The sequence below is a fragment of the Lutra lutra genome, chromosome 12 (genome assembly GCF_902655055.1).
Source record: "Lutra lutra chromosome 12, mLutLut1.2, whole genome shotgun sequence".
In the NCBI taxonomy this organism is placed as follows: Eukaryota; Metazoa; Chordata; class Mammalia; order Carnivora; family Mustelidae; genus Lutra; species Lutra lutra.
In genome coordinates, this window is record NC_062289.1 from 71,603,005 (window position 1) to 71,630,742 (window position 27,738).

At 45.0% G+C, this 27,738-nt stretch overlaps 2 protein-coding genes across 7 annotated transcripts in view; both read right to left on the reverse strand.

The window, feature by feature from the left end:
- The window catches only part of LIMK2 (LIM domain kinase 2), a 58,284-nt gene extending 57,733 nt beyond the window's left edge, over positions 1 to 551 (reverse strand). The window contains exon 1 of the mRNA XM_047698185.1: positions 371 to 551. Coding sequence (XP_047554141.1) covers positions 371 to 386 — 16 coding nt within the window. The 5' untranslated portion in view covers positions 387 to 551. The remainder of the gene's footprint in view (positions 1 to 370) is intronic.
- Positions 552 to 4,428: 3,877 nt separating this feature from the next.
- RNF185 (ring finger protein 185) overlaps positions 4,429 to 27,738 on the reverse strand; it is a 39,427-nt gene continuing 16,117 nt past the window's right edge. For 2 of the 6 annotated variants that reach the window (XM_047698190.1, XM_047698192.1), the window contains exons 2-8: positions 19,928 to 19,974; positions 17,442 to 17,662; positions 14,787 to 14,805; positions 13,499 to 13,611; positions 12,024 to 12,078; positions 8,378 to 8,495; positions 4,429 to 6,883 (exon numbers count right to left, since the gene is read on the reverse strand). In XM_047698190.1, coding sequence (XP_047554146.1) covers positions 6,786 to 6,883; positions 8,378 to 8,495; positions 12,024 to 12,078; positions 13,499 to 13,611; positions 14,787 to 14,805; positions 17,442 to 17,617 — 579 coding nt within the window. In that variant the 5' untranslated portion in view covers positions 17,618 to 17,662; positions 19,928 to 19,974 and the 3' untranslated portion in view covers positions 4,429 to 6,785. Of the gene's footprint in view, positions 6,884 to 8,377; positions 8,496 to 12,023; positions 12,079 to 13,498; positions 13,612 to 14,786; positions 14,806 to 17,441; positions 17,663 to 19,923; positions 19,975 to 27,738 lie in introns of all 6 variants that reach the window. The other 4 variants (XM_047698188.1, XM_047698191.1, XM_047698189.1 and 1 more) reach the window with 2 other exon arrangements.

Genomic DNA, 27,738 nt, shown 5'->3' on the forward strand with positions numbered 1-27,738 from the left:
ATCCCTCACGCCAAGGGAACCCAGACCCCCCAGCTTTCTTAGAGTTTTAATTTGAGCGCTTGTGGTCACCAGATCCACAAGAAAAGCTGGCCCCCTGACAGAGCCAGCATCCTTTCCTTCAGAGACCTCAACTCTCAGAGAGCCTCCCAACCCGCCTGCTCCTTGGAGCCTCTGTCTCCGGTCCCCCAATTCTCGAAGCCGCACAACCTCCTCGCGGAGTGTTATGCTCACTCCCCCAATTCTGCTAAAGAGCGGGAACCCACGGGAGTCCACTCAGCCCGAAACCCCCGAGGCTGCCAGCTCCCCTCAGGCGTCTTGGGCCCGGACTTCCGAGATAACGGCGGGACAGGACGGGGAGGCCCTTCCTTACCCGCCTGCGCGGCCATGGTCCCGGGACGCGGAAATAGGGAAGTGGCGGGGACCGCAGCCGCTCCTCTCAGATCCCGCAGCCAGCCCCTTCAGGCGCCCGAGGAACTCAGCCCCCGGCACAAGCGGGATGCATCGCCTACGGCGCCCGGGGAGGACCAAACCGCACCTGGCACCGGGGTCCGCCCGCCGACACCCCGCCCCGCCCCGCCCCCGGGGCCAGGCCCCGCCCCCTGGCTCGGGCTCTGTGGGGACCCTGACGCCTCCTACTGCGACCGGCGCGGAGCTGGTAAAGGTGGTTGTCAGAGGCCCTGAGCTGGCTCCTCAGGAGAGTCCTCAGGACTCCCTGGAGGTCTCATCAGAGGACCTTCAGCCCATTTTACAGATGCGGGCAGGCTAGGACCGGAGGGAACAAGTTTGACTCAGCTCATTAGAAGCAGAAGTGAGATAGGAACCCAGGTCTCCTAACTCCCAGGCAAAAGCTCTTTCCAGTAGAGTGTTTGGGATCAAGAATATGTATGAAGGGATGCCTGACTGGCTGAGTCAGTAGAACATGTGACTCTTGATCTCAGGGTTGTAAATTTGAAACCCCACGTTGGGTGTAGAGATGGCTTAAAAATAAAAAACTAAAAAAATGAGTATGGAGAAGATACCCCACAAAACTTAGGAGACTGAGGGTGGACTTTTCTTAGAAGCTTCCAGCTCAGGAGAGCCACTTATCTGCGCCACTATGAGTAAACTGGCACCCAGTAGACAATCTCTAGGTCAAAGTTGGTATGAAGGTGGTGCAATCAGCATTCCAGGGGCAGATCCTTCTTGAAGCCAAATAGGTATATAAATGAATCCAGCACACCAGATCTTCCAGTTTTTCAAGATAAGCCAAAACTTCAGGTATTTAGGTGAATTTTCCCACTTTTTAAATGTTGGTAACATTTGGAAATTTTTTAAACCATGTAGACCAAAGGAAACACTTGTGGAGTGGATTTGCCCTGCTGGCTCCTTTCTGGAGGAGAGAACAGTGGAAAAGGAGTTAGAACAGCAGACTGGTTCCTGGCAGCTGTTAGCTGGCTGAGGGATCTTGAGAACCACTTCCCTTCATTGGGCTTAGTAAGGAATTGGGGTCTTCCACGTGACAAAGGATGGACTACATCGGCTGGACCTGCAGTCCTTCCCATCTAACTCTCTGGTACTGGATGTTTGGCAGCTGTCATTTCCTCTAACTGAATTTAGGTCATGGGAAAAGTGTCCAAATGACCAGGAAGAGGCAGGGATGGGGCTCAAGGAAATGGATCATGATGCCCCTACCAAGGACAAAGTTCAATCCTGCTGTATCTGGTTCCAGCACTTGAGTAAGCAAAGGTGAGCACAATTCTCTTTCTTCCTGCCCTCTATAATCTAAACCGGATGCAGGTCAGTTGGTTCTCCTCTGGGTGTGGCAGGTGGCTCCTGAAGTCCTGAGTGTGGAGAAAGTGCTGAGGGGGAGAAAAGTGCTGAGGAGGGGATGTGCCTGACTTCCTTTAATTCCTGGGAACCTCCAGTGGTTGGTTTTTATAGTTTGAGGAAATCTCTGATTATAAAGCCACAGGACTGTGTGTTGAATTAAAGTGACAGGGTTCCAGGGGACCCTGACAAGCCACCTGTGGCTAGCATAAAGAAAGCAGGGATTTTATTCATCCTATACATGCAAAGAAGTCATGCTGTGTTCCCAGGCTCACAGGCACTGACAGCCTTGGAACCAAGACCCCTGTTTGGCCCCTTTCTCTGCCCCATAGCAACACAGTCAGGTCTGTCTCTTCTTCCTCCTAACTCTCTCATTCTACTTCCTTACCACCTCCAGCCTCCAGGTGTTCCCTAACAGTGAATGCAGGGACAACCAACTCCCCCTAGTTCCCTCCAAGTAAATTTAGGTATTTTTTGAGAAACACAAATTGAAATGTAAAGGAAGAAAGAAAGTAATCTGTAGAAATGGTACAACCAAGAGATAGCGTTCCAATATAGATCCAAAGAATAGTCCCAAATCACTTGTGAACTTGAGGGGAACTTCTGCAGGACAGAAAAGTCCTGGGTAGGGAGAAGATGGGGGTTTCTAGTGCCCAAGTCACCTGTTCAGTTTGATTACCTGACCATAGTTTGGTCAGTCCCTGAGGCCAGATCCTGCTGACTGATTCACAGTCAACTCTTTGGACCTATAGAAATGAGAACCTGGACACTGAAAACCACCTTAAGGTTCAGACTCTGCCTCTCAAAAACCTTCAATAGCTCCTTGTTGCCAACAAAATAAAGGCCAAACCAGACCCTCATGAGTGAACTACATCTCACTTTGCAGCCTTCTCTCCCTACTTTTTTCACTCCAGAACTTTTTCCTGAATACCTTCTGCCCTTGTACCACTCTGCCATTTCTATAACCCCTCCATGTTCTCTGTAATTTTATTGCCCTATTCTACCCAGAAATACACTCGTCTCTAAATGCTTAACACATTATTTTCAATTATGTCATTTTACAAACCCTGTAAATTAATCAAAATCCACACTGATAGCCCCATTAGCCACAAGGGGCTATTTAAGTTAAAATGAAATAGAACTGAAAATTAAGTTCCTCAGTCCACTGTCCATGTTTCATGTGCTTGCTAGCTACTTGTGCCTGGTGGTTACTGTGTTGGACAATGCAGACAGAGAACATCTCCATCATGGCAGAAAATTCTGTTGGACAGTGCTGTTTTTAGACAATGATCAGGACGGGCTGTTAACATCACAAAGAGGGACTACCAGGCATTATGTGCCTCCTGAAATGATGCAACAAGAAGTATACACTACCATTTATGACATAGTTATACCAAAAAACAAGCCTGAATCTGGTCAAGCTTCTGGATCTAACAACCAATTTATAGGAAATATAAGAGGAGGAGGAGCTTCTTAACACCACAGTGATACATGTAGCAAAACACTGAAGCTGTGGGAAAAATCAACAGGACAAATGAACTGGTTTCTTTAAAAGATAAACTGCAAGAAAAAGAAAAGAGGGAACGTATGGCTGTAAGAGAGACTAAAGAGAAATCTGATACCAGGGTATGGATCTGATTTGGATCTCAGTGCAAGCAAACTGAACAAAAAAGTTGAGACAACTAGGAAGACTTGAGCAATGATTAGATATATGATGACATTTAGGAATTATTGTTAATTTTTTTAAGGTACATTAAATAGTATTTTGGTTATGTTTTAAAAAAATCCTTACCACTGAGATGCGTATTTAAAATACTTAATGAAAAAATAAAATATCTAATAGATGGCATAGGACTAGGATTCCCTTCAAAATAGTCCAGGCAGGAGAGAGGAAGCAGTGTGAGGGTGGGGATGAAACAGGATTGGACACAAATTGATGATTATTGGGGTTGGGTCATTGGTACATAGAGGCTTAACTGTCCTGTTCTACTTCAGTGTAGGTTTTGTTTTCCATTCCTTATCGGGCTCAGAAGTTCTTGGAAATCCCTCACCTTCGCATTTCCTACCAAATCTTGGTGCTATTCAACTTGATAACTCTTAGGTCAAAGTGGAAGAGAAGGAGAAAAGAGCCCTTTTCAGAGGGATGACCTACAGCTCTGGTGTGCTGGGGAGCCTGAGGCTAGGCCAGGTTTGTAACCTCACTGTTTTCCATCTCATACTGTGCTACTGAGGAACCTCAGTAGCCACTGCTCTAGATAGAGGGCTTGGCCAGGGGCCCATCTGCCCCCTTGCAGAACATGTGGAGATGCAGACACTGAATAACCTCTCATTGTCCTCAAGGTTCTGACTATCCACAAGCTAAGCTCCATCATGGCAGCCTGCAAGCTTAGGAATTCCATACACTTGTCAGGACCAGGACCGTCAGATGGGTCACACCTTGGGCAAGGCTGTGTATGAAGCACTTCTCATCTCTAATTATCGATGGCTACCTGAGCCTTTGCTCCTTAATGTGACATTCTCATGTACGCAGGGTTGTTTCTTAGAGGCCAGACCAGTGTGACTACTCCCCATCCCATTCATGCCCCACCCCATCCCCTTACACAGACAAGTCCACAACTCACAGTAATGTAAAACCATTTGTTTAATTCTAAATCAAATCACTTTCACAACAGTGAAAATTAGTGACTGGTCAAGGTGTACCACTGTACATGGCGTCATTTTCTGACTGTGGGTGGGACCTGGTCCTAATCCACAAAGGTGGCAGAAGGGGGTGGAGGCCAAGAACATAGACAACACACAAAAGAAAGGAAAACTGCCTTGGTAGAAGGGCAATGTGGTGAACCTGCAGAGGGGTGGTGGGAAGGGGGTTTCCTGTTGGGGCTGGGCCAGCAGTCCCAAGTTGGCTCTCCTGCCCTAGCTCCCAATAGAAGCTGAGTGGGGACCTAGAAAGTTCAAAATCAAAGGGCACATGACAAACCTGGATTTGCCTTTGCTGGTGGAGTTCTCCTGGGCTTACTACTTTGTTAGAGTCCAAGTGATTTCTCTTCCTATCCACAACCCTTCTTTTTTAACCTTTCTTCTTTCTGGAAACCCATTTCTGGTTGGGCCCATCTGACCGAAGTCCTCTCTCTCACCACTAGGTGGGGCTACCAGACTGAGAGATCCCACCAATTCACTTGTGCTGAGAATTCAGGACATCCCCCTCCCCGCAACTTTCCCAACTTTGGGGATTTCCAGGAGGTGATTAAAGAGGAAAAAAAAGCACTCGTAGGTGGGTATCCCAAGGTTTAAAATCCATCAGGGACACTGTAAAGCTGGTGGCTTAGTCCTACCAAATGAATTTGGCAAACCAACCACCTATTCAATACTTACATTTTGTCTGATTAAACACTGAAATCTGGTACTGACAGGTACAGAGGGGAAGGGGTGGGGCCTGTGGAGAGGACAGGAGGACCTCATCTTCCTCAAGGTCTTGGTTTCCACATGCTATGCAGAGCCACCTCTGGAAAAAACCATTAGGTGGGGCTTTCTACCACTTGTTGGCTCAGGTGAGCCAGGAGCACTGTGGATGAAAAAGTGATAGAGAGACCTCCAAAAGATGTCCATCTCCCTCCATCCCTGGAATCTCCTGGAAGAGACTGGATTTCTAGGAAGAGGTCCGACCAGCAGAGTGCGAACCATTCTACAATTAAACTGTCCGCCTGCCTGGAATCACTCCCTCAATCAGATTCTGAGGAAAAAGTTTATGAAATGGAAAAAAACAAGTCAAGGGCTTGGGAAGATGATTCCCCCCGGAAATTTCCTGGGGAAGACCACACCATATCATCATGCCAAGCTTCTTAAGCCCTGCTGCTTGGCTTTAGAAACCATCAGGAGTTGCCTGCTCCGCAGTTTCATGCTTCTCTGGCTTTAGCACACATGCAAGGAGTTTTCAGGGGTATCCAACCAAACCATACCAAAACCAGGGTCACATGTGGGTCTCCCCACTCCTGCCTCTTCATAAAGGACAATCTGGCTTCTGGGAAGATGGTCTTCAACATGCAGCTGAGCTGACTTAACAAAGCATTCCACTGGATGCACCAAGAGCTTCTGTAGCCTTGGGGACAGGGCTGCTTGTTCAGCTGTTCCTGCAGCAGAGCTCCAAATCCCACCAGAGTCCTACTGGCAGGTCTTTCCTAATGAGCAGCAGTCAGTCCCAGCTTCAGCAGTGGTCTCCACTGTGGGTCCTCTGGCAGATGTGCATACTTTGGGAGGGAAAGATGATGGGAAATCTGTGACCGAAGCCACATGTCTCTGGGGATAATCTACTCCAATAAACCAGGAGGTCATTCAAGCCACTCTCCAGAGCCAAAGAGACTGAGCATGGCTCAGAGCCAATACAAGATCTTTGGATCTCTGATTAATTCATGAAATGAGTCCAGCTTTAGCTGCTGCAATTATGATCGTCATAGAACAGCAATTTCTTGCATTTCTACTCAGGAGGAGGTGATAGGGCAGAGGAGCACTGGAATATGGGGGGGAACCTCTATATGAGGAGTCCACTGATTTTGGGAGGCCACTTACCAAGGGGTATTTAAAGAGATGAAACAAAGTTTCTATTTGGTTCATCCCTTTGTTTTCTTAGTATCAAACTCAGGTGAAATTGTACTGACAGTTTCTCTCTTCCTGCCTCTTCCTTGTGCAGAGTCAGGACGTGCTGAGCTGGCTGGAACAGGACTGGAGGGTGTAACTCATGAGAGATGACTCAATGCCAAGGACTGAGGTTACAGCAGGGTGTTTACAGCAGTGGCCATACTCTAAAGTCCTTGACAACTGGTCTTGAGTCCCTACGCTCTGATGGAGAAGCAAAACTCCTTGATGTGTTACTGACGCCACCGATTCCAGGGGTCAGGATTAGCCAGGAAGCCAAACATCGAGAGTGGGTGTGGCATGTCACCAGTCCAGAGGCCCTGCCATGGATGTAGGCTAGGAGCCCAGCATTAGGCAATCAGGAGCCAGAACATGATCACTAGGGCCACAAACAGGAAGAGGCGTGACAGGAACTGCTCATCCACATACTGGGGTGTTCCAGGGACAGCTGCAGAGACAGGAGGGAAAAGAGAGGCTGTCAGAACACTGCAGCTGTGCACACTGCTACCCAACTGGGCCAGAAGTCGAGAGCATCAATCTTCATCTCCTTACAGCAGAACTGCAGAGAGCCCCACATAGAGTGTCTTCCTTTTCCAGAGGAGGGGAAATAGAGCCCAGAGAAGCAAAGTGACTTGTCTTGACTATCACACAGCAAACTAGGGGCAGAGCTAGGCTTCCACTCCTCCCTGCTTTGAGAAAAGCTAGTATGTAGCTGTCCAGACATTGGGGAAAGGAGAGTAAGAAATCTATATCCAGAATGGGCAAGTTTTATCAAATATGACAAAGGAAAACTGTGATCGTGGCAAGGAGATAAAGGGATCCAGAGCCCAGCCGACGGTAGAACTCTCTTTACCTAAGGAACCCAGGGTGTGCCCTGAAGCAAGAAGGGAAGCAAGCTGCCAAGGGTTCTTGCTGCCTCCATAGTGCCCTGTCCCTCCTTCAGGGCACAGCACACCCTGCCCTTTGGGGTCTCCTTTGAGGAAAATGCATAAATGAAGGAGGAACCTTTGAGGTAGAGGAGGTAAAGAAGGGCATTCCAAGATCTCTTGGGGCTGTACTATTCCCCAGGTAGGTGCTCTGATGATTCATGCAGGGTGTCAGTCAACAAAGACTTGCACTGATCGCCTGCAATGTGCCAAGCACCAGGATAGGGGGTGAGGAAAATTCCTTGGGTGACCCAGAAATAGGTTTCTGTTCCTAAGAGCATAAGCTCCTGACCAGGAACCACACACTGATCCCTTCTACACCACACACTGTGGCCAGCACACAGGAGGTTCCAATGAGTGCAAGTAGAGCTCAAATGACCTCAGCACCTCTGCAGACTCCATGGTAAGGATCTTGGCCCAGGTACCAGATTGAGACAAAATACAGAACACCCACCTTGCGGCCCGGCAAGGTGTAGCTGGCACCTTTAAAGTGGCTGGAGAGAAAGGTAGTAGCAGGTAACAGACTTAGGGAGAAAGGGGGCTGGTCCCAAGCCCCACATGTATCCTGAGGGAAGCTGGACAGAGATACCACAGAATAGAAAGGCCTTGAATCCTGCTGGGTTGCCTCACTCCTTTCTGTCCCTAAATGGGACATGCACAGGACTAGGCTTTTCTTTAGCTAGGTATCCTAGGTATCATTTTATTCTTTTTCAACTTATAGGCACAGAGTAGGTCTTGGGAAACATACTGAGCATTTTCTGATTGTAAAACAGAGCTAAACGAACACTCATCCCACAGGCTTATGGTGAGGATCCCCCGCATTTGTGATGACAAGCACTTTGAACATGCCTAATATTTAGTAAGTGGGCAATATACATTATCATGACTACCAGTAATCCGAAGAGTTCACATTTTGAAAAAGGTGATTGATCAAGCAGTGACAGTTATCTGTAATCTGCATACTAATGAATTCCAAACAGACTTCAAGCAGAATTATCAAGGAAGTAGGGTCTCACCTGGAGGAGGCCGCCCATCATTTATGTTAAATGCTGTGGCAAATATCCCAAAAGGAAATGCCCCAATTCCAAAAGACATCTGGAAGCCACCATCTCCAAATCCAAATCCTTGAAATCCCTGTATGGAAGAAATGCAATTCAGAATAAGCAACCTGTCAAACATGTCAGCCACAGGTGGCACCTGCCTCTCCTCCCTACCCTCTGCCACCTGTTTCCAAGGGGGAAATTTTCTCCTCCCACTTAGACTGCAAGGCAGAGGAACCCTGGTGGCCCCTCTGCCCTCCTGGCTTGCAAGGGGTTCCAGCTAAGGAATTGTGAATGCCAGAAAGGACTGGCTCTGGCCCAAAGTAAAGCAATCTGCTGGTGCAAGTTAGGGTTCTTAGAGCACCACATTTTTTCCCAGAACCCCACCCTAGTCAATAAAATTTTCTACATGCTTTACTAACATGCATCTTATATATATATTGCATATATATATATGAAATATAACAAGCAAAACTGGCAACAACCCCTATACCTAATTACAAGGGAACATTGGAACAAGCGGCACATTGCTGATAATAGCAAAAAAAAGTGGAACCCTAATTAACCAACGATGGAGGTCATGATCAAAATCTTGATACACAGGGGCGCCTGGGTGGCTCAGTGGGTTAGGCCGCTGCCTTCGGCTCAGGTCATGATCTCAGGGTCCTGGGATCGAGCCCCGCATCGGGCTCTCTGCTCAGCAGGGAGCCTGCTTCCTCCTCCCTCTCTGCCTGCTTGTTCTCTCTCTCTCTGTCAAATAAATAAATAAATAATAAAAATCTTTAAAAAAAAAAAAAAATCTTGATACACACTCTCTAAAGACCATCATGCTAACTTGCGGCAACACAGAAAAATTTCAGTGACCAAGCTACCAGACAAAACTGAATACTATGGTCACAAGTACATGCCAACATGCAGGTATGGGAACAAGATATAAACAGGTATTCTCCCTCAGTTTTAATATTTTTAAGAATTTAAAAAAACATAAAACACTATTTTCTGATTATTTTCATATATATGCTTGTTATAAGAAACTTACACATTAGAGGAATAATTGATGTAAAAAGTCAGAGGTCTCCTTATTCACCATCCTCATGGTGTCTTATCCTCAGCTTTCCCCTTCCTTCTCCCACCCTCAACTTTCCCCTATACCACATCATCTTTCATATGAAAAGACTTAGTAGGAACTCTAACACTGTGAAAAAGTAACCCGTTTTCTACCTTGACCAAGGTTGCAGATGGTAGAGGGGGTAGAGTTTAGACCAGAAACTAGGTCAATATGATCTGAAAACCCATGCTCTTAATTACTGTGCACATCTTTTTAAATCCTCTTTCCTCCACCACATCCCTAAGTAGATCTTTAGAGCAAATGATTAAAAAATAATAAGTAGAAAATGTATTGGGTCAACTGCGCTCCACAAAGAGCTGGTTGGCTTTCACTTATGAGTCTTCTGCAAGTCATGAAAGTGGCTGTTCCCTATGCCATACCAAGCAGCCTGGCATCCAGCTCCAAACATCTTGCTGGGCGGCACTATCTACATAAAGCCTAGTAACATATAACAAGAGGGTAAGCCTAGACAGAAGAAAAACAACCAGTTTTCCATCTCCTCAGTGCAGATGCCTCCTACTCAGACCCAGCATGGTTGAGTTTGAGGGCTCCTGGGACCGAGGCTGCCTTACCGAGGAAGGTGCAACTGTTTCATCACGAACTACCACTTCACTGAGAGTAATCCCGAGGACTGACCCTCTGGCCTCCCTTTTAGCAACTTCTACACCATTCCACAAGCCCTCACATATGCGGGGTTTATGTTCCTGGGAAAATGTAGGCAAAAAGCATCACTGGTGGTTGCAGGTACTTGTATGTGCTACAGCTATGCACTAGGACCTCTGGCTTCCTGAGGTTAGGAGCTGATGCTCTCTGTTGAGAAACAGAGTCTGTGAAAGTTAAAGTGATGTCACCTGGTAGTCAAGGGGGTAGCGTTTAGACCAAAAACTGTCAATATGTCAATAGCGTTTAGATAAAAAACTGTCAACTGTCAATATGATCCTGGGGCACCTGGGTGGCTTAGTGGGTTAAGCTTCTGCCTTCGGATCAAGTCATGATCTCAGGGTCCTGGGATGGAGCCCCACACTGGGCTCTCTGCTCAGCAGGGAGCCTGCTCCCCCACCCACTGCCTGCCTCTCTGCCTACTTGTGATCTCTGTCTGTCAAATAAATAAATAAAATCTTTAAAAAAACAAACAAAACAAAAAAACCTGTCCATATGGTCCAAAAAACCCATGCTCTTAATTCTTGTGGGGAAATGAAAAACTCTTGTGACCACACTGTCAGACAAAACTAAACACTATGGTCACAAGAATCCTCAGGACAATATGTAGGGATGTAGACAAGATACAGATAGGTATTTTCCCTCAAAAATTTTAATATTTTAATCTGGAGAAATGAAAATATACTTGTTAGTGTGGATAAATATTCTGCTTTTATAATTTCTTCAATATTTTATTTTATTTTATTTTGTAAAGATTTTATTTTTTTATTTGACAGAGATCACAAGTAGGCAGAGAGGCAGGCAGAGAGGGAGGGGAAAGCAGGCTCCCCGCCAAGCAGAGAGCCCAACTCGGGGCTCGATCCCAGGACCCCGAGATCACGACCCAAGCTGAAGGCAGAGGCTTTATCCACTGAGCCACCCAGGTGCCCCAATTTCTTCAATATTTTAACAAGAAAATTTTAATACTAGGGCGCCTGGGTGGTCAGTGGGTTAAAGCCTCTGCCTTTGGCTCAGGTCATGATCCCAGGGTCCTGGGATCAAGCCCGAAGTTGGGCTCTCTGTTCAGCAGGGAACCTGCTTCCTCCTCTCTGCCTGCTTCTCTGCCTACTTGTGATCTCTGTCAAATAAATAAAATCTTAAAAAAAAAAAGAAGAAAATTTTAATACTAACATCTGACTTAAATTAGCATTTTTGAGCTAGTGATTTTTCTAAGAATTTATCTTAGTAAAATAACCATGAACCTGCTCAAAAATGTATCTATAAGTTCATCAGAATATTTTTAAAATGAAAAAAAGAAAACAGTTAAATGTCCAACAAAGGATCAAATAATGTTAAGTTCATACAACTCAACACTAAACAGCCTGGCTGTAAAATCTCAAGATAATGTCATTAAAAAAGTCTCCCTCTCTGTGATATAAATTGGTAAGGCCAGGAATCTTTGCTATGTTCACTGATGTATCACCAGTGTCTAGAATAATGCCCAGCATACTGAAGGCACTTAATAGAGAATGAATGAAATTTTTAAAAAGAGCTACAAAACAGGAGCCAAGTATTATTAAAAATAAACAAAAATATATGTATACCCAATATAGCTATAAAATACGTGCATATAAATAGATCTATAAAATTTACATGTGTGTATATATAAGTATAGAACAATAGAAAAAAAAAGACCAAAATATTTCCTGTAGTTATCTCTGGATGGTGTGATTTAAGTTTATTCCCCCTCCTTTCCTTTGTGTATTTCAATTTTTCCATTACTTTTATAATCAAGGAGAAAAAGTATAGGGCCAAGATGGAAACTTCTAAAGCCATAAGCTCATTTCTAGAAGCTTCTCCTAGAATGTTCCTCACCCCTCTGTTCTCTGGCTCTGGCCTCTGTCCTTGAGGACGGGGAGGGGTCTTCTCTCTGAAACAGAAACATCATAAAATAAATAATTATAAAATGCTTTCAGCTGCTCCGAGTGGGGTGGGAGCTCAGGGTCAGGTCCACTATGCACAGCATAGGAACTTATACCAAATTAAACCAAATCCTAACCTTCATTCTACTTGCGACTGTTTTGCCAACTATACAGAAAAGCAGAGAGAAAATCCGCTTATTCTAAGATGTTCATCATGTTGCACTAGAGCCTACTCCTCTCACAGGAGCCTGACCCAGACTGGTTATGAATGCTAGCCCGACACCTTCCCTGGACCTGTGTAATATAGGGGTCACCAATGTTAAAAATCCCAAATCCAAACTGAAACAGGAATGGCCTGTCAGCATAGAGGGCTGAGATTCAGGATCTCTCTATCTGCCCCTATTAACTTCAGCTTTACTTCCCACTATTCCTTGGTAAGTACTCTATACACTTTGCTTTTTGCCTCTGGGTCTTAGCCTCTTCTATCACTCATCCTCAACATACTGGACTGAGGGCTTGTTAGCCATGAGGCACTAGGCAGGACACTACCAATACTAAGACTGTGATGGACTCTACTCTTGAGGTGTTTATGGTTTAAAGGGGGCCACAACCAATCACAATACCGCATGGGAAGGGACTTCTTGAACAGAGATCTCAACCACATAGGGTGGAAGCATGGGTGAGAGCAACTGATGTGAGGAAGAAGGGCCACTTCAAGGAGGAGGTAACTTCAGGACTGCTCCTTAAAGATGGACCGAAATTAGTGGAGGAGGAGGGTGTTGAGCAGGACTGGGGAGGGCAGAAGAGGCAGAGGGAAAACAATTACGAAGGCTCATGAATGTGAAAGGCTAAGTTCCTTTAAGAGAAATCCAGTATATGTGGATACAGGGTATGCTGCGGTGGGGTGAGAGATGGTATGAGACACTGCTGGGAGAGTCTGGGGGTGTGTGAGCGTGTGCACGTGTGTGAGCAGACCATGAAGGGCTCTCAGAACTTGTGTTTGTAGAATGACAGACCCATCCACACCCCAAACTCCACAAAGCCTCCCAGACCTCCTGTCCCCTCTTCCCTCTGTACTTTATATATCACTGCTGCAGCAACCCCCCTCCTTGCAGACTCTCCTGCTAGACACCCTGCTTCCCAAGCTGCTCCTTCACAGCACTTTGCATACTTAGAACTGTGCTATCTTGTGCACTGCCTAGCACATTGCCTGCTCGCTGGCAGACGCTCAGTGGATATTCATATTATAGCCCAGTGAGGAGCAACTTGGCTTCCCTCCCTTCCTGACGAACTCCCATCTGGATCCCAATTTTCTCAAAACTGAGGGTCTGTAAGCACTAAGTAGAGGGTGGAGTGAGAAGGTGCTAAGTGGAAGTAAATTCATATCCAAAGGGAGGAGTAGGTGTGAGAGGTGCCCCAAGGCCTCACCTGGGGTCCTGCTGCCCAGTGCTGCCCCTGCCATAGAGCGGGATCACTTTATCTCGGCTGATGCCGGCTTTGCAAACTGGACACACTTGTCTGTTAGGTCTGGTCTCCAACCACTGCAAACAGGAGAGAAAAATGCACGAATGGTGTTTAAGCCCACTACAGAGCAATCACAGACAGCGAAACAACATGGGTCGGGGCCTCAAACTGGAAACACCGACACCAGCACGGAACACTTCAAGGAACCCGATTCTCTGATTCCTGCTCCTGGCACTCAATAAATATTTACTAGCGGTGAAATCAAAATTGCTTTTAAACACCTCATAATTAAACAGGCTTCCTCATGCTTCATTACTTCTAGGGGCTCCCTGCAACACAACAGGAAGGAACTGCAAGCCTAGAGCTGTGTCAAGGGGTCAAGGAGAAAGCAGCATTTAATGATTTTATATCCCACTTCCTTTATCCTACTGTTGAAAGCTTCAAAACTTATGTTATGTGCTTTTTATAAATTTCCAACAGATAAATTTATAAATTTATTAGGTTCTGCTGGAGGTCAGAATGCATAGCCCTAAACGTAGTGGGAACCCCTCTCTTCCTTCCTTTGCTTCTTTCTCCCACCTTGATTCTGACTTTAGAGCTCTGGAACTTCTGTCCTCCCCCTACAATCCTAAGCCACCTTTGGTGCTCTTTTGCCAACAACCGTGGGAACAGTCCGCTCACAGTGATTATTCACAGCCAGCTGTGAATGCTAAGCCCTGCTCTGTCTCACCGAGCATGTGCCTGGGTCTTGGCGAATACTTAACTGACTGGTTTTCCTAATAATCTAGAGCTGAGAAAACAGACTTTTTCCCCCCTCAAACAAAAACTCTCTGTTGAGACCAAAAAAATTTCTTCCTTCCTAACATTTTCAAGGCCTTTACAGGTAGGGGGAATAGTTGATATTCTAGGAGGTTCTTTTTGTAGAGGCAGAATCTCAAAAATAAAAACCACACATACTATCAAATCCAAGCTAATCTATAGAAAGGGAACTGTGAGCCAGAGAGGTGGACTGCTAAGGCCACAAAGACCATCGATAACAGAATCAGGACCATCCCAGGTACTATACTGACCCCTTGTTTTCAGCAAGTACCTGTCATTGGGCAGGTGTATAAAGAGGGTTGAGGGGGGTAAAACAATCAAATGAGTCCACAAACAAGGGAGATTGCAGCTTCTGACAGTAGTCTCCTGAGATTAGGGGTGTCTTGTGCAACCACAGCTGATGAAAGACAAAGTAAAATGAAATGCATCTTACCTGATGTAAACACGGCCAACTGCCAGAGTCCCCAGGGCAACCAGTCATCAAGGAGAAAGAGAATGGGGGTAAAGGAAGCAAAATGCTTTCATTAGAAAAAACACCAAGGGTGGGAGCAGAAAAAATGGGAACACAGGGTGGAACTATGGAGCACTGCAACCCCCTGAGTGTCTGTGGGGAATCACTAGTACCAGAAATCAGAAAAGCATGGGCTAAAATCACAGGAAAAATCAGGCAATAGAGACAAGACCCCAGTCTCTACCTCTGGGATCTTACTTGTAAAGGACCCCCAGGTCCCAGACCATCCCAGACTCAGCTTCCCTACAAGTCAACCTCTGAGGGATTGTGACTTCTGAAGGAATCCAATATAGGCTAAAGACCCTCTATGCAGAAAAATTCATGAGGCATTCTCATACACACAGCACACGCACACACGCACGTGCACACACACACAAACACACCATATTTTAGACTCCATTTCAGTGGGTTCCTAACCTAAGACTCACAATGTGTGACTCTAGATCTGGTTTAAGAGAATCTTCAGGCTGTCCTCAACCTTGAGGGCTCCGCTGGCAGGAAGTTGTTTAAAAGTTCAAGTTTACTATTAAAAAAATCTTTAAATAATGAAAACAGGGATGCTGCTTGGCAGAAAGGGCTACCTTCACAGCTTAATGAGTTGTACTACAATGAACAGCTGCCCAGTCTCTCATTTTTCAAATAAGGAAACCAAATTCAGAAACAAGAAACAACTTTCCTGTGGCACTAGGACTAAAAAGTAAGTCTTTCAGCTTATTGTCCTTTCTATCACCCAGCATTGGGTGCAAAAAATGACATTTACAGAATTGAAGGAAAAGTTACTCTAACTCTAGATTTTTCATCTTTACTCTCTTGGTTTATTCATCCAACTAAGAGATATCCACTGCACACCTCCTGTGTGCCAGGACAGTGGAAAATGTGGACACAGTTTCTGTCCCTCATAAAACACAACTACTTCAGCTGAGTAAAATTTGTTGGACTCAGAGGTTAATTTCTTTCCCAGTTCCTGACCCACAGAGCCCCACCATCCAGACATGCAATCTCCCTGGATGTAATGGGACACCTGACATTTGACTCCTACATTAACCTTGCAATGTCATTCCAAATTGAGCCCAATGCACCCAAAATCACAGATCTCCTCCACTGGCAACTTCCCTTGAAGTCTATGGGGGAGAAGTGGAGGTGACTTTCCTTTAGCAGAAAGTTCAAAATTATAACAAAGATGGTGATCGCTTCAATTTATTAAGCAACTATTGAGTGCCAGGACATGGCTGATTAGCTTTCCATTTGTTAATGTCACTGGGGGGTCATATTAACCTAAGACAAAGTATAATTAACTCCATTTTACAGAAGAGGATACTGAGGTAGAAAGAGGATTGCAGATTTGCCCAGGGATAAACCACTCTGACAGGAAGCATCTGTTTCATTTTAGAGTCTATTCTTTCTAATGGTACCTTGATTTATTTTTAATTTTGTCACTTGTTTCAAGTCCTGGTTTTATACTGCCCCAGAGAATCTTCAATTTCTAGGAAACAAGGGTTTCTGCATAAAACTTAATGATTAGGGCAAGAGCTGCCAGAACAAAATATGCCCCATTCTGTTAATTCAATAAAGTTATCTCTTTATCTTAAACTACCTTAAATAATACTTACATGACCCTTTCTTCACACCACTTCCCTGCTCAAAAATATCCCACAGCTTTATGTCCTACTCAATCAAATCTGGGTATGATAATCTGGCCCAATGCTCTCTTAACCACTCTTGTTCCCTAACATTTCCCAGGCCCCCATCCAAGGCGCTATCTGAGATACACAGCAGTCTCAGGGTCTTGAAGTCTCATACCCAAAAGTGTGTATGTCTACCCTAGAAAATGTCTGCCTTGGGGGGCACATTCTCTTTGTCTTATCTGCCATTTTTACCTCTCCACTTAGCCCAATTCACCCTTCAAGGTCCAGCTCAAAATTAAGGGAGAAGAATAAAATTGTAACATTTACCCAGAACCTCAGATCCATGAGGGACTCCTATGATGGAGGCCAGAATAAAACTAACCCTCCCACTTCATTTTGATATACATAAAATATAGCAACAATTATTAGGATCATTGCTAACACACAGTATGTAGTGTGTGCTATGTGCTCTTCTAAGCTTTTTATGTATTTTGAGTCATTTGATTGCTCACAAACAACCTATAAAATGAAACAGAGTGTATGTAAGCACCTTGCCCAAGGTCATCCAGGATGGAAGTGGCAGAGTCAGGATTCTCAACAAGGAAGTCTGGCTCCACTGTCCTTGCTGAACGGTATACTACAGTATAACCACTGTACATAGTGCCTCTTCACTCAGCACAGCAAGTGGCACATCGTAATTGCTCACTAACTGGTAAGTATTTTCACATTAGAGGTGGGGGTACAGAGTCCAGAGTGGAGACAGGATTTGCCCAAGATCACTCAGCTTATCAGCAGCAGAACTGGGATAAGAACCCAGGGCTTCTGCTTCTTGGACCTGATCGTATCAGGAGACCCAAAGTGGGTGGAAAACCTCCTGTTCCAAAGCTGCCCAAGCCACAGGCTTTCTAAACATGGCCATGTGTCTTCTGGGGGTGGTCGCAGGGGTACTGACCAGAAGAGGTGGCCACACAGGCTGATGACAGCGTCCTTGGCTGTGTCCAGACAGATGTTGCACTCGAAGGTGCTGTCCTGCCCTCCACTCTCGCCAGCACCATTGCTGCTACCGCTGGGTCCCCCTGCACTGGAGTTCTCAGGGGAGGCAGAGGCTGAGGGCCCCTTGCTCGCCATCCTTGGCTGTCAGCAAACTGACTGAAGATTCTCCCCAGGAAAATCCTGAAAGGCAGAGAGGCCTTGATTATCCATTTCTGCAGACCACTCTCCCCAGCTTCCATGGCAATCCCTAATCTTCTCTCAACTCCAGAAGTTCAGATGACTGAACCTTTACACAGACTCTGCAGAGGCTGCAGAAGATGATACTCATGGGGCACTACCCAGAGAACAATGACTCAAAAACTTTCATGAATAGCCTAGAAAGTATCACGCAAAACATACTGCACAAAAACAGAACATCCTCCATGCAGATGGCTCTCCAAAGGAACTGAGACCCTTTCTCACATGTCTTTACATTCTCCCAGGATAACCAACCCAGGTAATATGTGCTCAATAAAACTAAATGTTCACAGACTGTCCTCTAACTTTGGACTGCCTCTATACTGGCAGGTGAATCTGCTTAGACCAGAAGGGTTATGTCACTGCTATACATTAAAAACCAGTTATTAGTTACCATAAGTGAAAAATAAATACAAATACATAATGACAGAAAAGCTGTTTATCCTCCCACAGAATCATGTGGGACATTCATACATAATGCTTTAGGCAAACTTGATCTGGACCAGTTTCTTCAGGAAACTGCAGCCTAAGACCTCTCCTCTAACTGACTAATGTGGAGCTGAGACCAGGAACTCATGACACCAGGTCTGCATTCAAACTACTGCACCGCCACAGATCAAGCCGGCCACCAAATGCTGAGAGAAACAGACAGCTGTTCAATACTGCCTCCAAATCAAAGAACGTGCCAGGAACTGAACAAGAATGTAGACAAGACCAACACCAAGGACACCCAGAAATTCTGGGTGCAGATTAAGAATCTGTGAAGAGCTTGGTCAGGCCACCCCCACCATCTTAGAAATTCTAAGCGGGAAGTGCTGGCTGGTTATCACAGCCAGAGAACCACCAGCTTGGATGCTGGCTTCAGCTGAGCCTCCAGCTTGGCAGATGTTTTAAGAACCTCCCTTCTCCTCTGTGGGCCACAGTTTCCTCATCTGTAAACGGTCTCCTAGTAGTCTCCTCCTAGCTCTGATACTGTGCTACTCCAGGTCATCTCATCGGCTCTTTCCAAAGTGGGCAGCCCCTACCGTGTAAGTGTGGGACTCACCACTGGGGTGCCAAAAGACCGCTCTGATTTCAGCTTCCAAAGTCTGAAGACGTGAAGGACCAAAAAGCCAGTCTTCTCAGACCAACAAGCCTTCCTACACACCACCAACTCAGAACTCTGAGCTCACAAGCATCCCTCACCACCACAGCAGCTCTGTGACTTAGGCAAGGAGAGGAGACCGGCTCACTGCCACTTTTTCACTCAGTTACATCATTTTACATAATGTCCCTGAAGGGCAGCTGGCTGCTGGCAGCACCAGTGCCTCACTGGCCTCAGCTCCAAGACCTTCTCCCTCACCCAGTGCTTCTTCCTCTCCACATACAACTGTTCTCTTCTTCTTAGGATAGAGACTGCTTCTGAGGGCCATGTTATGGCCTTCACATGTCATTCCAGCTCAAGTCCTGACCTGTGCGAGCTTCTTTAAAATATGTTTATCTTTTAAAATTAAGGACTGTGTGGGTACCTGGGTGGCTCAGTCAATTAATCATCTGTCTTTAGCTCAGGTCATGATCCCAGGGTCCCAGGATCAAGTCCCTCATCAGGCTCCCTGCTCAGTAGGGAATCTGCTTCTCCCTCTACCTTTCCCTGCTGCCCATGATCTCTCTCTCTCTCACTCTCTCTCAAATAAATAAAACCTTTAACATTAAGGATCATGTATACAGAAGTGGAAAGACAATCATAAAGTCAGGTTCACTGATCAATCTTAATGATAGTCTCCTGATGTGATGCAATAGGAAGTACATATCACCAACAATAAAGCACTCTTAAAACATGGACTCTAGGGGCACCTGGGTGCTCAGCGGCTTAAGGCCTCTGCCTTCGGCTCAGGTCATGATCTCAGGGTCCTGGGATTGAGCTCCACATCGGGCTCTCTGCTCAGCAGGGAGCATCCTTCCCCCTCTCTCTCTCTGCCTGCCTCTCTGCCTACTTGTGATCTCTGTCAAATAAATAAATAAAATCTTAAAAAAAAAAAATAAAAAAATAAAACCATGGACTCTAATGATGTCTCCAAAATAAATTATCCATTTACAGAAAATACGGGGCATATAAGGATGTGTTTAACAACTCCAGAAGGCAGGATCTTTCAAAGACAAATAATCCAAGTTCTTAAAAACTAAATAGTGGGATGTGGAGTTCTAAATTGAGACTTGAGATATATCGACCACTGAAAGTGTGTGGATCTCACCGGAACCAGGTTCAAAACAACCACCTGTAAAAGATACTTGTGAGATGACTGTTAAAATTAGATTTAGTCTGGGTATTAGTTGATCTTGAGGAATTACTGTTAATTTTATTAAGTATGACAATGGTATTGCATAATTTTAAAAATACTCACCTGCTAGAAATACTTTTTTTAAAAAGATTTTATTTATTTATTTGAGAGAGAGAGAGAGAGAGAGCGAGCACAAGCAGGAAGGAGGGGCAGAGGGAGAGGGAAAAGCAGGCTCCCTACTGAGCAGGGAGCCCGATGCGGGGCTTGATCCCAGGACCCCAGCATCATGACCTGAGCCAAAGGGAAACGGTTAACCAACTGAGCCACCAGGCACCCCAAGAAATATATACGTAAATATTTATGAAGGAATGATGTTTGGGATTTGCTTTAAAATACTCCAGGGGGAGAAGTGAAAATGGAGAGAAAAGACTAAGAACAGGGAAGGTGGAGTTGTTGGAACTAGATGATGAATGGGGGTTTATCCCATTAGCTTATTTTTGTGTGTGCTTGTACATTTCCACAATAAAAGGAATTAAAAAAAACAGGTGAGGGTGCATAAAAGTATGTGTCTAAACTTATTTGGGTAAAATACAAAATATATAAAAGAAGATACACATATATACATACACACACACACACACACACACAGGCAAAGAAAACATCTAGAAGGCACACACTAAACTATCGACAATTATTTCTGGGATTAGGGAATGCGGAACTTCGAATTTTATACTCTCATCCTGTTTTAATGTTTTATGACAAGCAGGGTATTACTTTTATAAGAACGTTTAAAAAAACTGTAAAATGTATGTATAATATTACATTAGTTACAATAATGAAATATAAATATTAGAAAATGTCTTTTAAAACGTGGAAAAACACACCTGGTTTTTTCTTTTTTTTTCCTTTGTTTTAAAATTATTATTATTTTTTAAAGATTATTTATTTATTTATTTGACACAGAGAGAGAGATCACAAGTAAGCAGAGAGGCAGGCAGAGAGAGAGGGGGAAGTAGGCTCCCCGCCGAGCAGAGAGCCCGACACGGGGCCCAATCCCAGGACCCTGAGACCATGACCCGAGCCGAAGGCAGGGTCTGTGAACCATTAGGCTTACACACTTCACAGCACTCACCATATCACATACCCTCCCCAATGTCCATAACCCAACCACCCTCTCCACCCTCTCCTCTCCCTGCAGCAACCCTCAGTTTGTTTTGTGAGATTAAGAGTTTCTTACAGTAGGTCTTCCTCCTGATCCCATCTTGTTTCATTTTTTCCTTCCCTAACCCCCAAACTCCCCACTCTGCCTCTCAAATTCCTCATATCAGAGAGATCATATTATAATTGTCTTTCTCTGATTGACTTACTTCGCTTAGCATAATACCCTCCAGTTCCATCCACATCGTTGCAAATTCAAGATTTCATTTCTTTTGATGGCTGCATAGTATTCCATTGTGTATATATACATCTTCTTTATCCATTCATCTGTTGATGGACATCTAGGTTCTTTCCATAGTTTGGCTATTGTGGACATTGCTGCTATAAATATTCGGGTGCATGTGCCCCTTTAGATCACTACATTTGTAGCTTTAGGGTAAATACCCAGCAGTGCGATTACTGGGTCATAGGGTAGCTCTATTTTCAACTTTTTGAGGAACCTCCATGCTGTTTTCCAGAGTGGCTACACCAGCTTGCATTCCCACCAACAGTGTAGGAGAGTTCCCCTTTCTCCGCATCCTCGCCAGCATCTGTTGTTTCCTGGCTTGTTAATTTTAGCCATTCTGACTGGTGTGAGGTGGTTATCTCATTGTGGTTTTGATTTGTATTTCCCTGATGCCGAGTGATGTGGAGCACTTTTTCATGTGTCTGTTGGCCATCTGGATGTCTTCTTTGCAGAAATGTCTGTTCATATCCTTTGCCCATTTCTTGATTGGATTATTTGTTCTTTGGGTGTTGAGTTTGGTAAGTTCTTTATAGATTTTGGATACTAGTCCTTTATCTGATATGTCATTTGCGAATATCTTCTCCCATTCTGTCAGTAGTCTTTTGTTTTGTTGACTGTTTCCTTTGCTGTGCAACAGCTTTTGATCTTGATGGAAGTCCCAATAGTTCATTTTTGCCCTTGCTTCCCTTGCCTTTGGCGATGTTTCTAGGAAGAAGTTGCTGCGGCTGAGGGTGAAGAGGTTGCTGCCTGTGTTCTCCTCAAGGATTTGGATGGATTCCTGTCTCATGCTGAGGTCTTTCATCTATTTTGAGTCTCTTTTGGGGGGGGTGTAAGGAAATGGCCCGGTTTCATTCTTCTGCATGAGGCTGTCCAATTTTCCCAACACCATTTGTTGAAGAGACTGTCTTTCTTCCATTGGACATCCCTTCCTGCTTTGTCGAAGATTAGTTGACCACAGAGTGGAGGGTCTATTTCTGGGCTCTCTATTCTGTTCCACTGATGTATGTGTCTGTTTTTGTGCCAGTACCACACTGTCTTGATGACTACAGCTTTTGTAATATAGCTTGAAGTCTAGAATTGTGATGCCACTAACTTTGGGTTTCTTTTTCAACATTCCTCTGGCTATTTGGGATCTTTTCTGGTTCCATATAAATTTTAGGATTATTTGTTCCACTTCTTTGAAAAAAATTGATGGCATTTTGATAGGGATTGCATTAAATGTGTAGATTGCTTTAGGTAGCATAGACATTTCCACAATATTTGTTCTTCCAATCCATAAGCATGGAACGTTTTTCCATTTCTTTGTGTCTTCCTCAATTTCCTTCATGAGTACTTTATAGTTTTCTGAGTACAGATTCTTTGCCTCCTTGGTTAGGTTTGTTCCTAGGTATCTTATGGTTTTGGGTGCAATTGTAAATGGGATTCACTCAATTTCTCTTTCTTCTCTCTTGCTGTTGATGTATAGAAATGCAACTGATTTCTGTGCGTTTATATCCTGACATTTTACTAAATTCCTGTATGAGTTCTAACAGTTTTGGAGTGGAGTCTTTTGAGTTTTCCACATAAAGTATCATATCATCTGCAAAGAGCGAGAGTTTGATGACTTCTTTGCCGATTCGATGCCTTTTATTTCTTTCTGTTGTCTGATTGCTGAGGCTAGGACTTCTAGTACTATGTTGAATAGCAGTGGTGATAGTGGACATCCCTTCCAAAACACACCTGTTTTAAAACTGTTAATAGTGACTATCTATACTGGTGGGGGCTTAGAGGTAGTGACATATTTTCTTAGTCCTCCGCATTTACAAAACTGACATTTTTACACGTATTATTCTGAAATCAGACAAAAACAAGAGCAATCGTGCATTTGAAAAAAACAAAAAATAAAAACAAAAAACAACAACCTCTGGGGTACCTGGGTGGCTTAGTCAGCTAAGCATCTGCCTTCGGCTCAGGTCATGACCCTAGAGTCCTGGAATGGAGCCCTGAGCTGCCACAGGCTCTCTGCTCAGCAGGGCATCTGCTTCTACCTTTCCTTTTGCCCCTACCCATTTCAGGTGCGCATGTACAGCTGTGTGCACACTCTTTCTCTCCAATAAATGAAATCTTAAGAAAAAAAAAAGTAAAAAACAAAAACAAAAACATTTCTCAGTGTTCCAGTTTTCCCCAAATCCTGGAAATCTACCACTCTGAGCAGATACCTTGATGACTACAATCTCTTTTCTCACCTGGAAAGTGAGGGTGTCATGCCTTCTACAGGGCTGCAAAGGTGGCCCTATGAGATAATACAGTGACCCAGAGGGTCACCAAGACCCTCAGTGACACCAAAGGGTCCACCAAGGTAGGAGGGGGCCACTGCTACTGGGCAGATGTGCACAGACACCCCTTATCCTGGTTCATTACACCCCCTACTCCCTGGACCCAACAAGGCTCTGCATGGCTCATACTCCTAAGGGACAGAAGGCTTAAGGGGACTGTCAGGATCAAGGCAGGTGTGAGGGTGGGAATGGTCAGGGGACAGTAACAGGACAGGTCAGTTTGCAGATAGCAGCAGGCTTGCAGCAGGTTAGACACTGGACAGGCCTGCACATTTCAACTCCAAGAAGACCACATTAACTCTCATTCTAATTCTTAGTAGACTGACCACGTGGTCCCTACTCAGGTTCTAAAGCCTCCTCCTAGTAGGCACTCAAATGTCTGCGAAGTGAGTGGGTGTAGGCATGTGTGACTGGTTTTGATTAACAGCCCAGCTGCTCACAAACCTCTCTTTGCAACACATCATGGGCCCTAGAGCTGTGCACCTATCCGTGGAGCCTTTTCTCCTCACCTCCTCCCTACCCTCATATAAAGGAACCTCACCACACCAAGGCAGTATGGCAGAGATGAGAAACCTTCCCTGGGGGCTAGCTACTAAACACTGGCAGAACGAGAGAATGTGACCACATCCTCCTGTACCCAGCAGAAGTGGGACAGTGGTTAGAGGCCAGAGGACCCTGGTTGGCTCAGGAAGTGCACAGAATAAAGGGAAGCAGGTCCTGAGCATGCCTGAGCTGCCATCCTACTAAAACTTTCTCCTGGTCCTGGTAGAGACTATGAACTTCAACATGACCACACAGCAATCCTGCTCAGGACAATTCTTCACTCCTGATCTGAATCTACTTTCTGCTTTTCAAGCACATTCACATCTATTTCCACTCTGTCACTCCACTTTATAGATCAGGCTATCAGGCCAGGGAGGTTGGAGGACCTGCCCAAGGCCAGGCCACCATTCAGCACCAAATTCAGACTTTCCAACACAACACTGGCACTCTTTTCACTTTTACATGTTATGCTTTACCATGTAGATTTACAAAATTAAATACCTGATCTTTGTTTTCCATCAGGTTTATTGCGCAATGCTGTAACTTTTGTGTTCTTTGAAGTGAGTGTGACTCATGCATTCATGCATTCAATCAATATATGTCTAGCACCGACTACATTTAAGGCTTGGGGCTACCAGCTGTGTGTGTGGAGAGAAGTCACAAAGACCACAGCCAAGCTGAAGCTCTGGAATCTGGAATAAGAGCTGAAGAAGACACATGGATAATTATAAGAATTCTTATCCAGGGGCTCCATCAAACTTGCCTGTTTTTCCTAAACAAGGCACCCTCTCAGAAATCTGGCTCCTAGACCCCTCAGTGATTTTTTTTTTTAAGATTTTATTTATTTGACAGACCGAGATCACAAGTAGGCAGAGAGGCAGGCAGAGAGAGAGGAGGAAGCAGGCTCCCTGCTGAGCAGAGAGCCCGATGCGGGACTCGATCCCAAGACCTTGGAATCATGACCTGAGCCAAAGGCAGAGGCTTTAACCGACGGAGCCACCCAGGCGCCCTCACTCAGTGATTTAAATAGGATTTGGATCTGGACAGTGCCCAAGAATCTGTATTTTTTTTTTTTAAAGATTTTATTTATTTACTTGTCAGAGAGAGAGAGAGGGAGAGAGAGCGAGCACAGGCAGACAGAACGGCAGGCAGAGGCAGAGGGAGAAGCAGGCTCCCTGATGAGCAAGGAGTCCAATGTGGGACTCGATCCCAGGACGCTGGGATCATGACCTGAGCCGAAGGCAGCTGCTTAACCAACTGAGCCACCCAGGCGTCCCGAGAAGAATCTGTATTTTCAAATAAGTGTCCCTACCTTTCACATCAGGTAATTCTTTGATGAAGTTTTGGAAACCCAGCTTCTAAACTCTACCAAAAGCACAAAGCAATATGACACAACACAGAGTGTGGGAGGGACAGCGACCTCTGGGCCTGTCCTTCAAAATGTACAAATGTACAAACCCCAGCTACAGTACAAAGAGGTCAGATAAACTTGGGGGATGGGAGACAGACAAGTCAGCTGAGATCTCAGACCAGTCAGCACTTCTGGTCCATCTAAGACAGAACTGATCCTTAAAGAAACAAATTCATACTTAGTTTCAAAAAACATTCCTAAAATGAGATGTCCAGGTTAGCACAAGTGGTACTGGGACTAAAGCAGATTTGCAATACTTAATGATCCCTTAGGAATGCAGAGCCTGGAAGCTGGTATCGGCTGACCCAGCATCCTCACTCCTATTACCTTCCCAGAGCTGGCTTGGTCTACCTCACAGGAACTGAGCAAGGAGGAGAACACAAAGTTGCATATCCCTTTAGGAAACCCTGGGGAACTTGACCTCATGAAGAAATCTCTTCATAGCATTCTTGTACTCAGTTCTCAGGTTCTATAGAACTTCAGGTATTCAAAATCTGCCTTCTCAGTGCCTTTAAACTCTAAGAATTCTTGGACCAGCATATGCTGAGGTATCTAAGTTAATCCTAGCGATGAAGATTATAAATTTGGGTGATAAATGACCAGCACGATCCCAGAGGATACCCAGGAGAGTTCTTGTTCCTGTGGACACATGCTTGTTCACGTGCCCTCACGTGGAAGCTTTCTGCCAGGAACTGTAGCTTGCCCGAGCCTATCTGTGCTGCTCATTAGGCTGCTGCTGGACCACGTGTAGGCAGAGATGAGAACTGCATTCTGAAAATGTCTACATCACACTCACAGAAGACTGGAGTAGGAAGAAATCTAAGTAAGTTGATTGGAACTTGGAACACACAGAAACCAGGCTCTAAAATTTTAGAGTCTGGAATGTTGTTTAGGTAGGTCCCTAAAGAGAGGTCTGGCCCTCAAATACAGGACCATGGCATGAATGACCTTCCAAGTCCAAAAGAAGAGTGGAAGCTGAGAATGGCCTCTTTTCTTTGGGGCAGCACTGCTCCTTTTCTATGGTATCCTTTAACCTCCCTATCTGTTCAACTAACCCCTCACTTATCTTCAAAGATTTTTTTTTAAAGATTTTATTTATTTATTTGAGATAGAAGTGAAAGCACAAGCTGTAGGGAGGAGCACAGGGAGAGGGAGAAGCAGGTTCCTCGCTGAGCAGGGAGCCCAACCAGGACGCTGAGATCATGACCTGAGCCAAAGGCAGGCAGGCAGATGCTTAACTGGATGAACCACTCAGACACACTATCTTCAAGGATTTACTAAAGATCTTATATGCCGGGTGCCTGGGTGGCTCAGTGGGTTAAGCCTCTGCCTTCAACTCAGGTCATGATCTCAGGGTCCTGGGATCAAATCCTGCATCAGGCTCTCTGCTCAGCGGGGAGCCTGCTTCCTCCTCTCTCTCTGCCTACTTGTGATCTCTCTCTCTCTCTGTCAATTAAATAAATAAAGTCATAAAAAAAAAAAAGATCTTATATGCCAAGCATTCAGGATACAGAGATAAAGGGTTTCAGTCTAAGGGGGGGGACAGACAAGTAAACAAGGCAGCCTAGCTTGCTGAGTGCTGACGGAAATACGCATAGAGGGCATGACTTCAGGGCATGCTGGGGAGACACAGAACACAGGAGAAGTGGACAATGCACTGTGCTGGGTTCAGGGTGGCTGGAGCCCAGGGCACATATGGGCGTGGTAAGGCAAGAAGGGCTGGGATTGAGACAGAAGAAAGGCCTTAGATTCCTTGTGCACTTCATATTTGAGTGGGCACTCTGGGATCAGCTATTCCTACTTTTTCACATTGTCTTCAGGTACCTCTGCATAGAAAGGGTTTTTCTTTGTTTTGGTTTAAACTTCAATCCTTTTCCTTTTTTTTTTAAAGATTTTATTTATTTATTTATTTGACAGAGAGAGAGAGATCACAAGTAGAGAGAGAGAGAGAGAGAGAGCAGGAAGCAGGCTCCCCACTGAGCAGAGAGCCTGATGCAGGATTTGATCCCAGGACCCTGAGATCATGACCTGAGTTGAAGGCAGAGGCT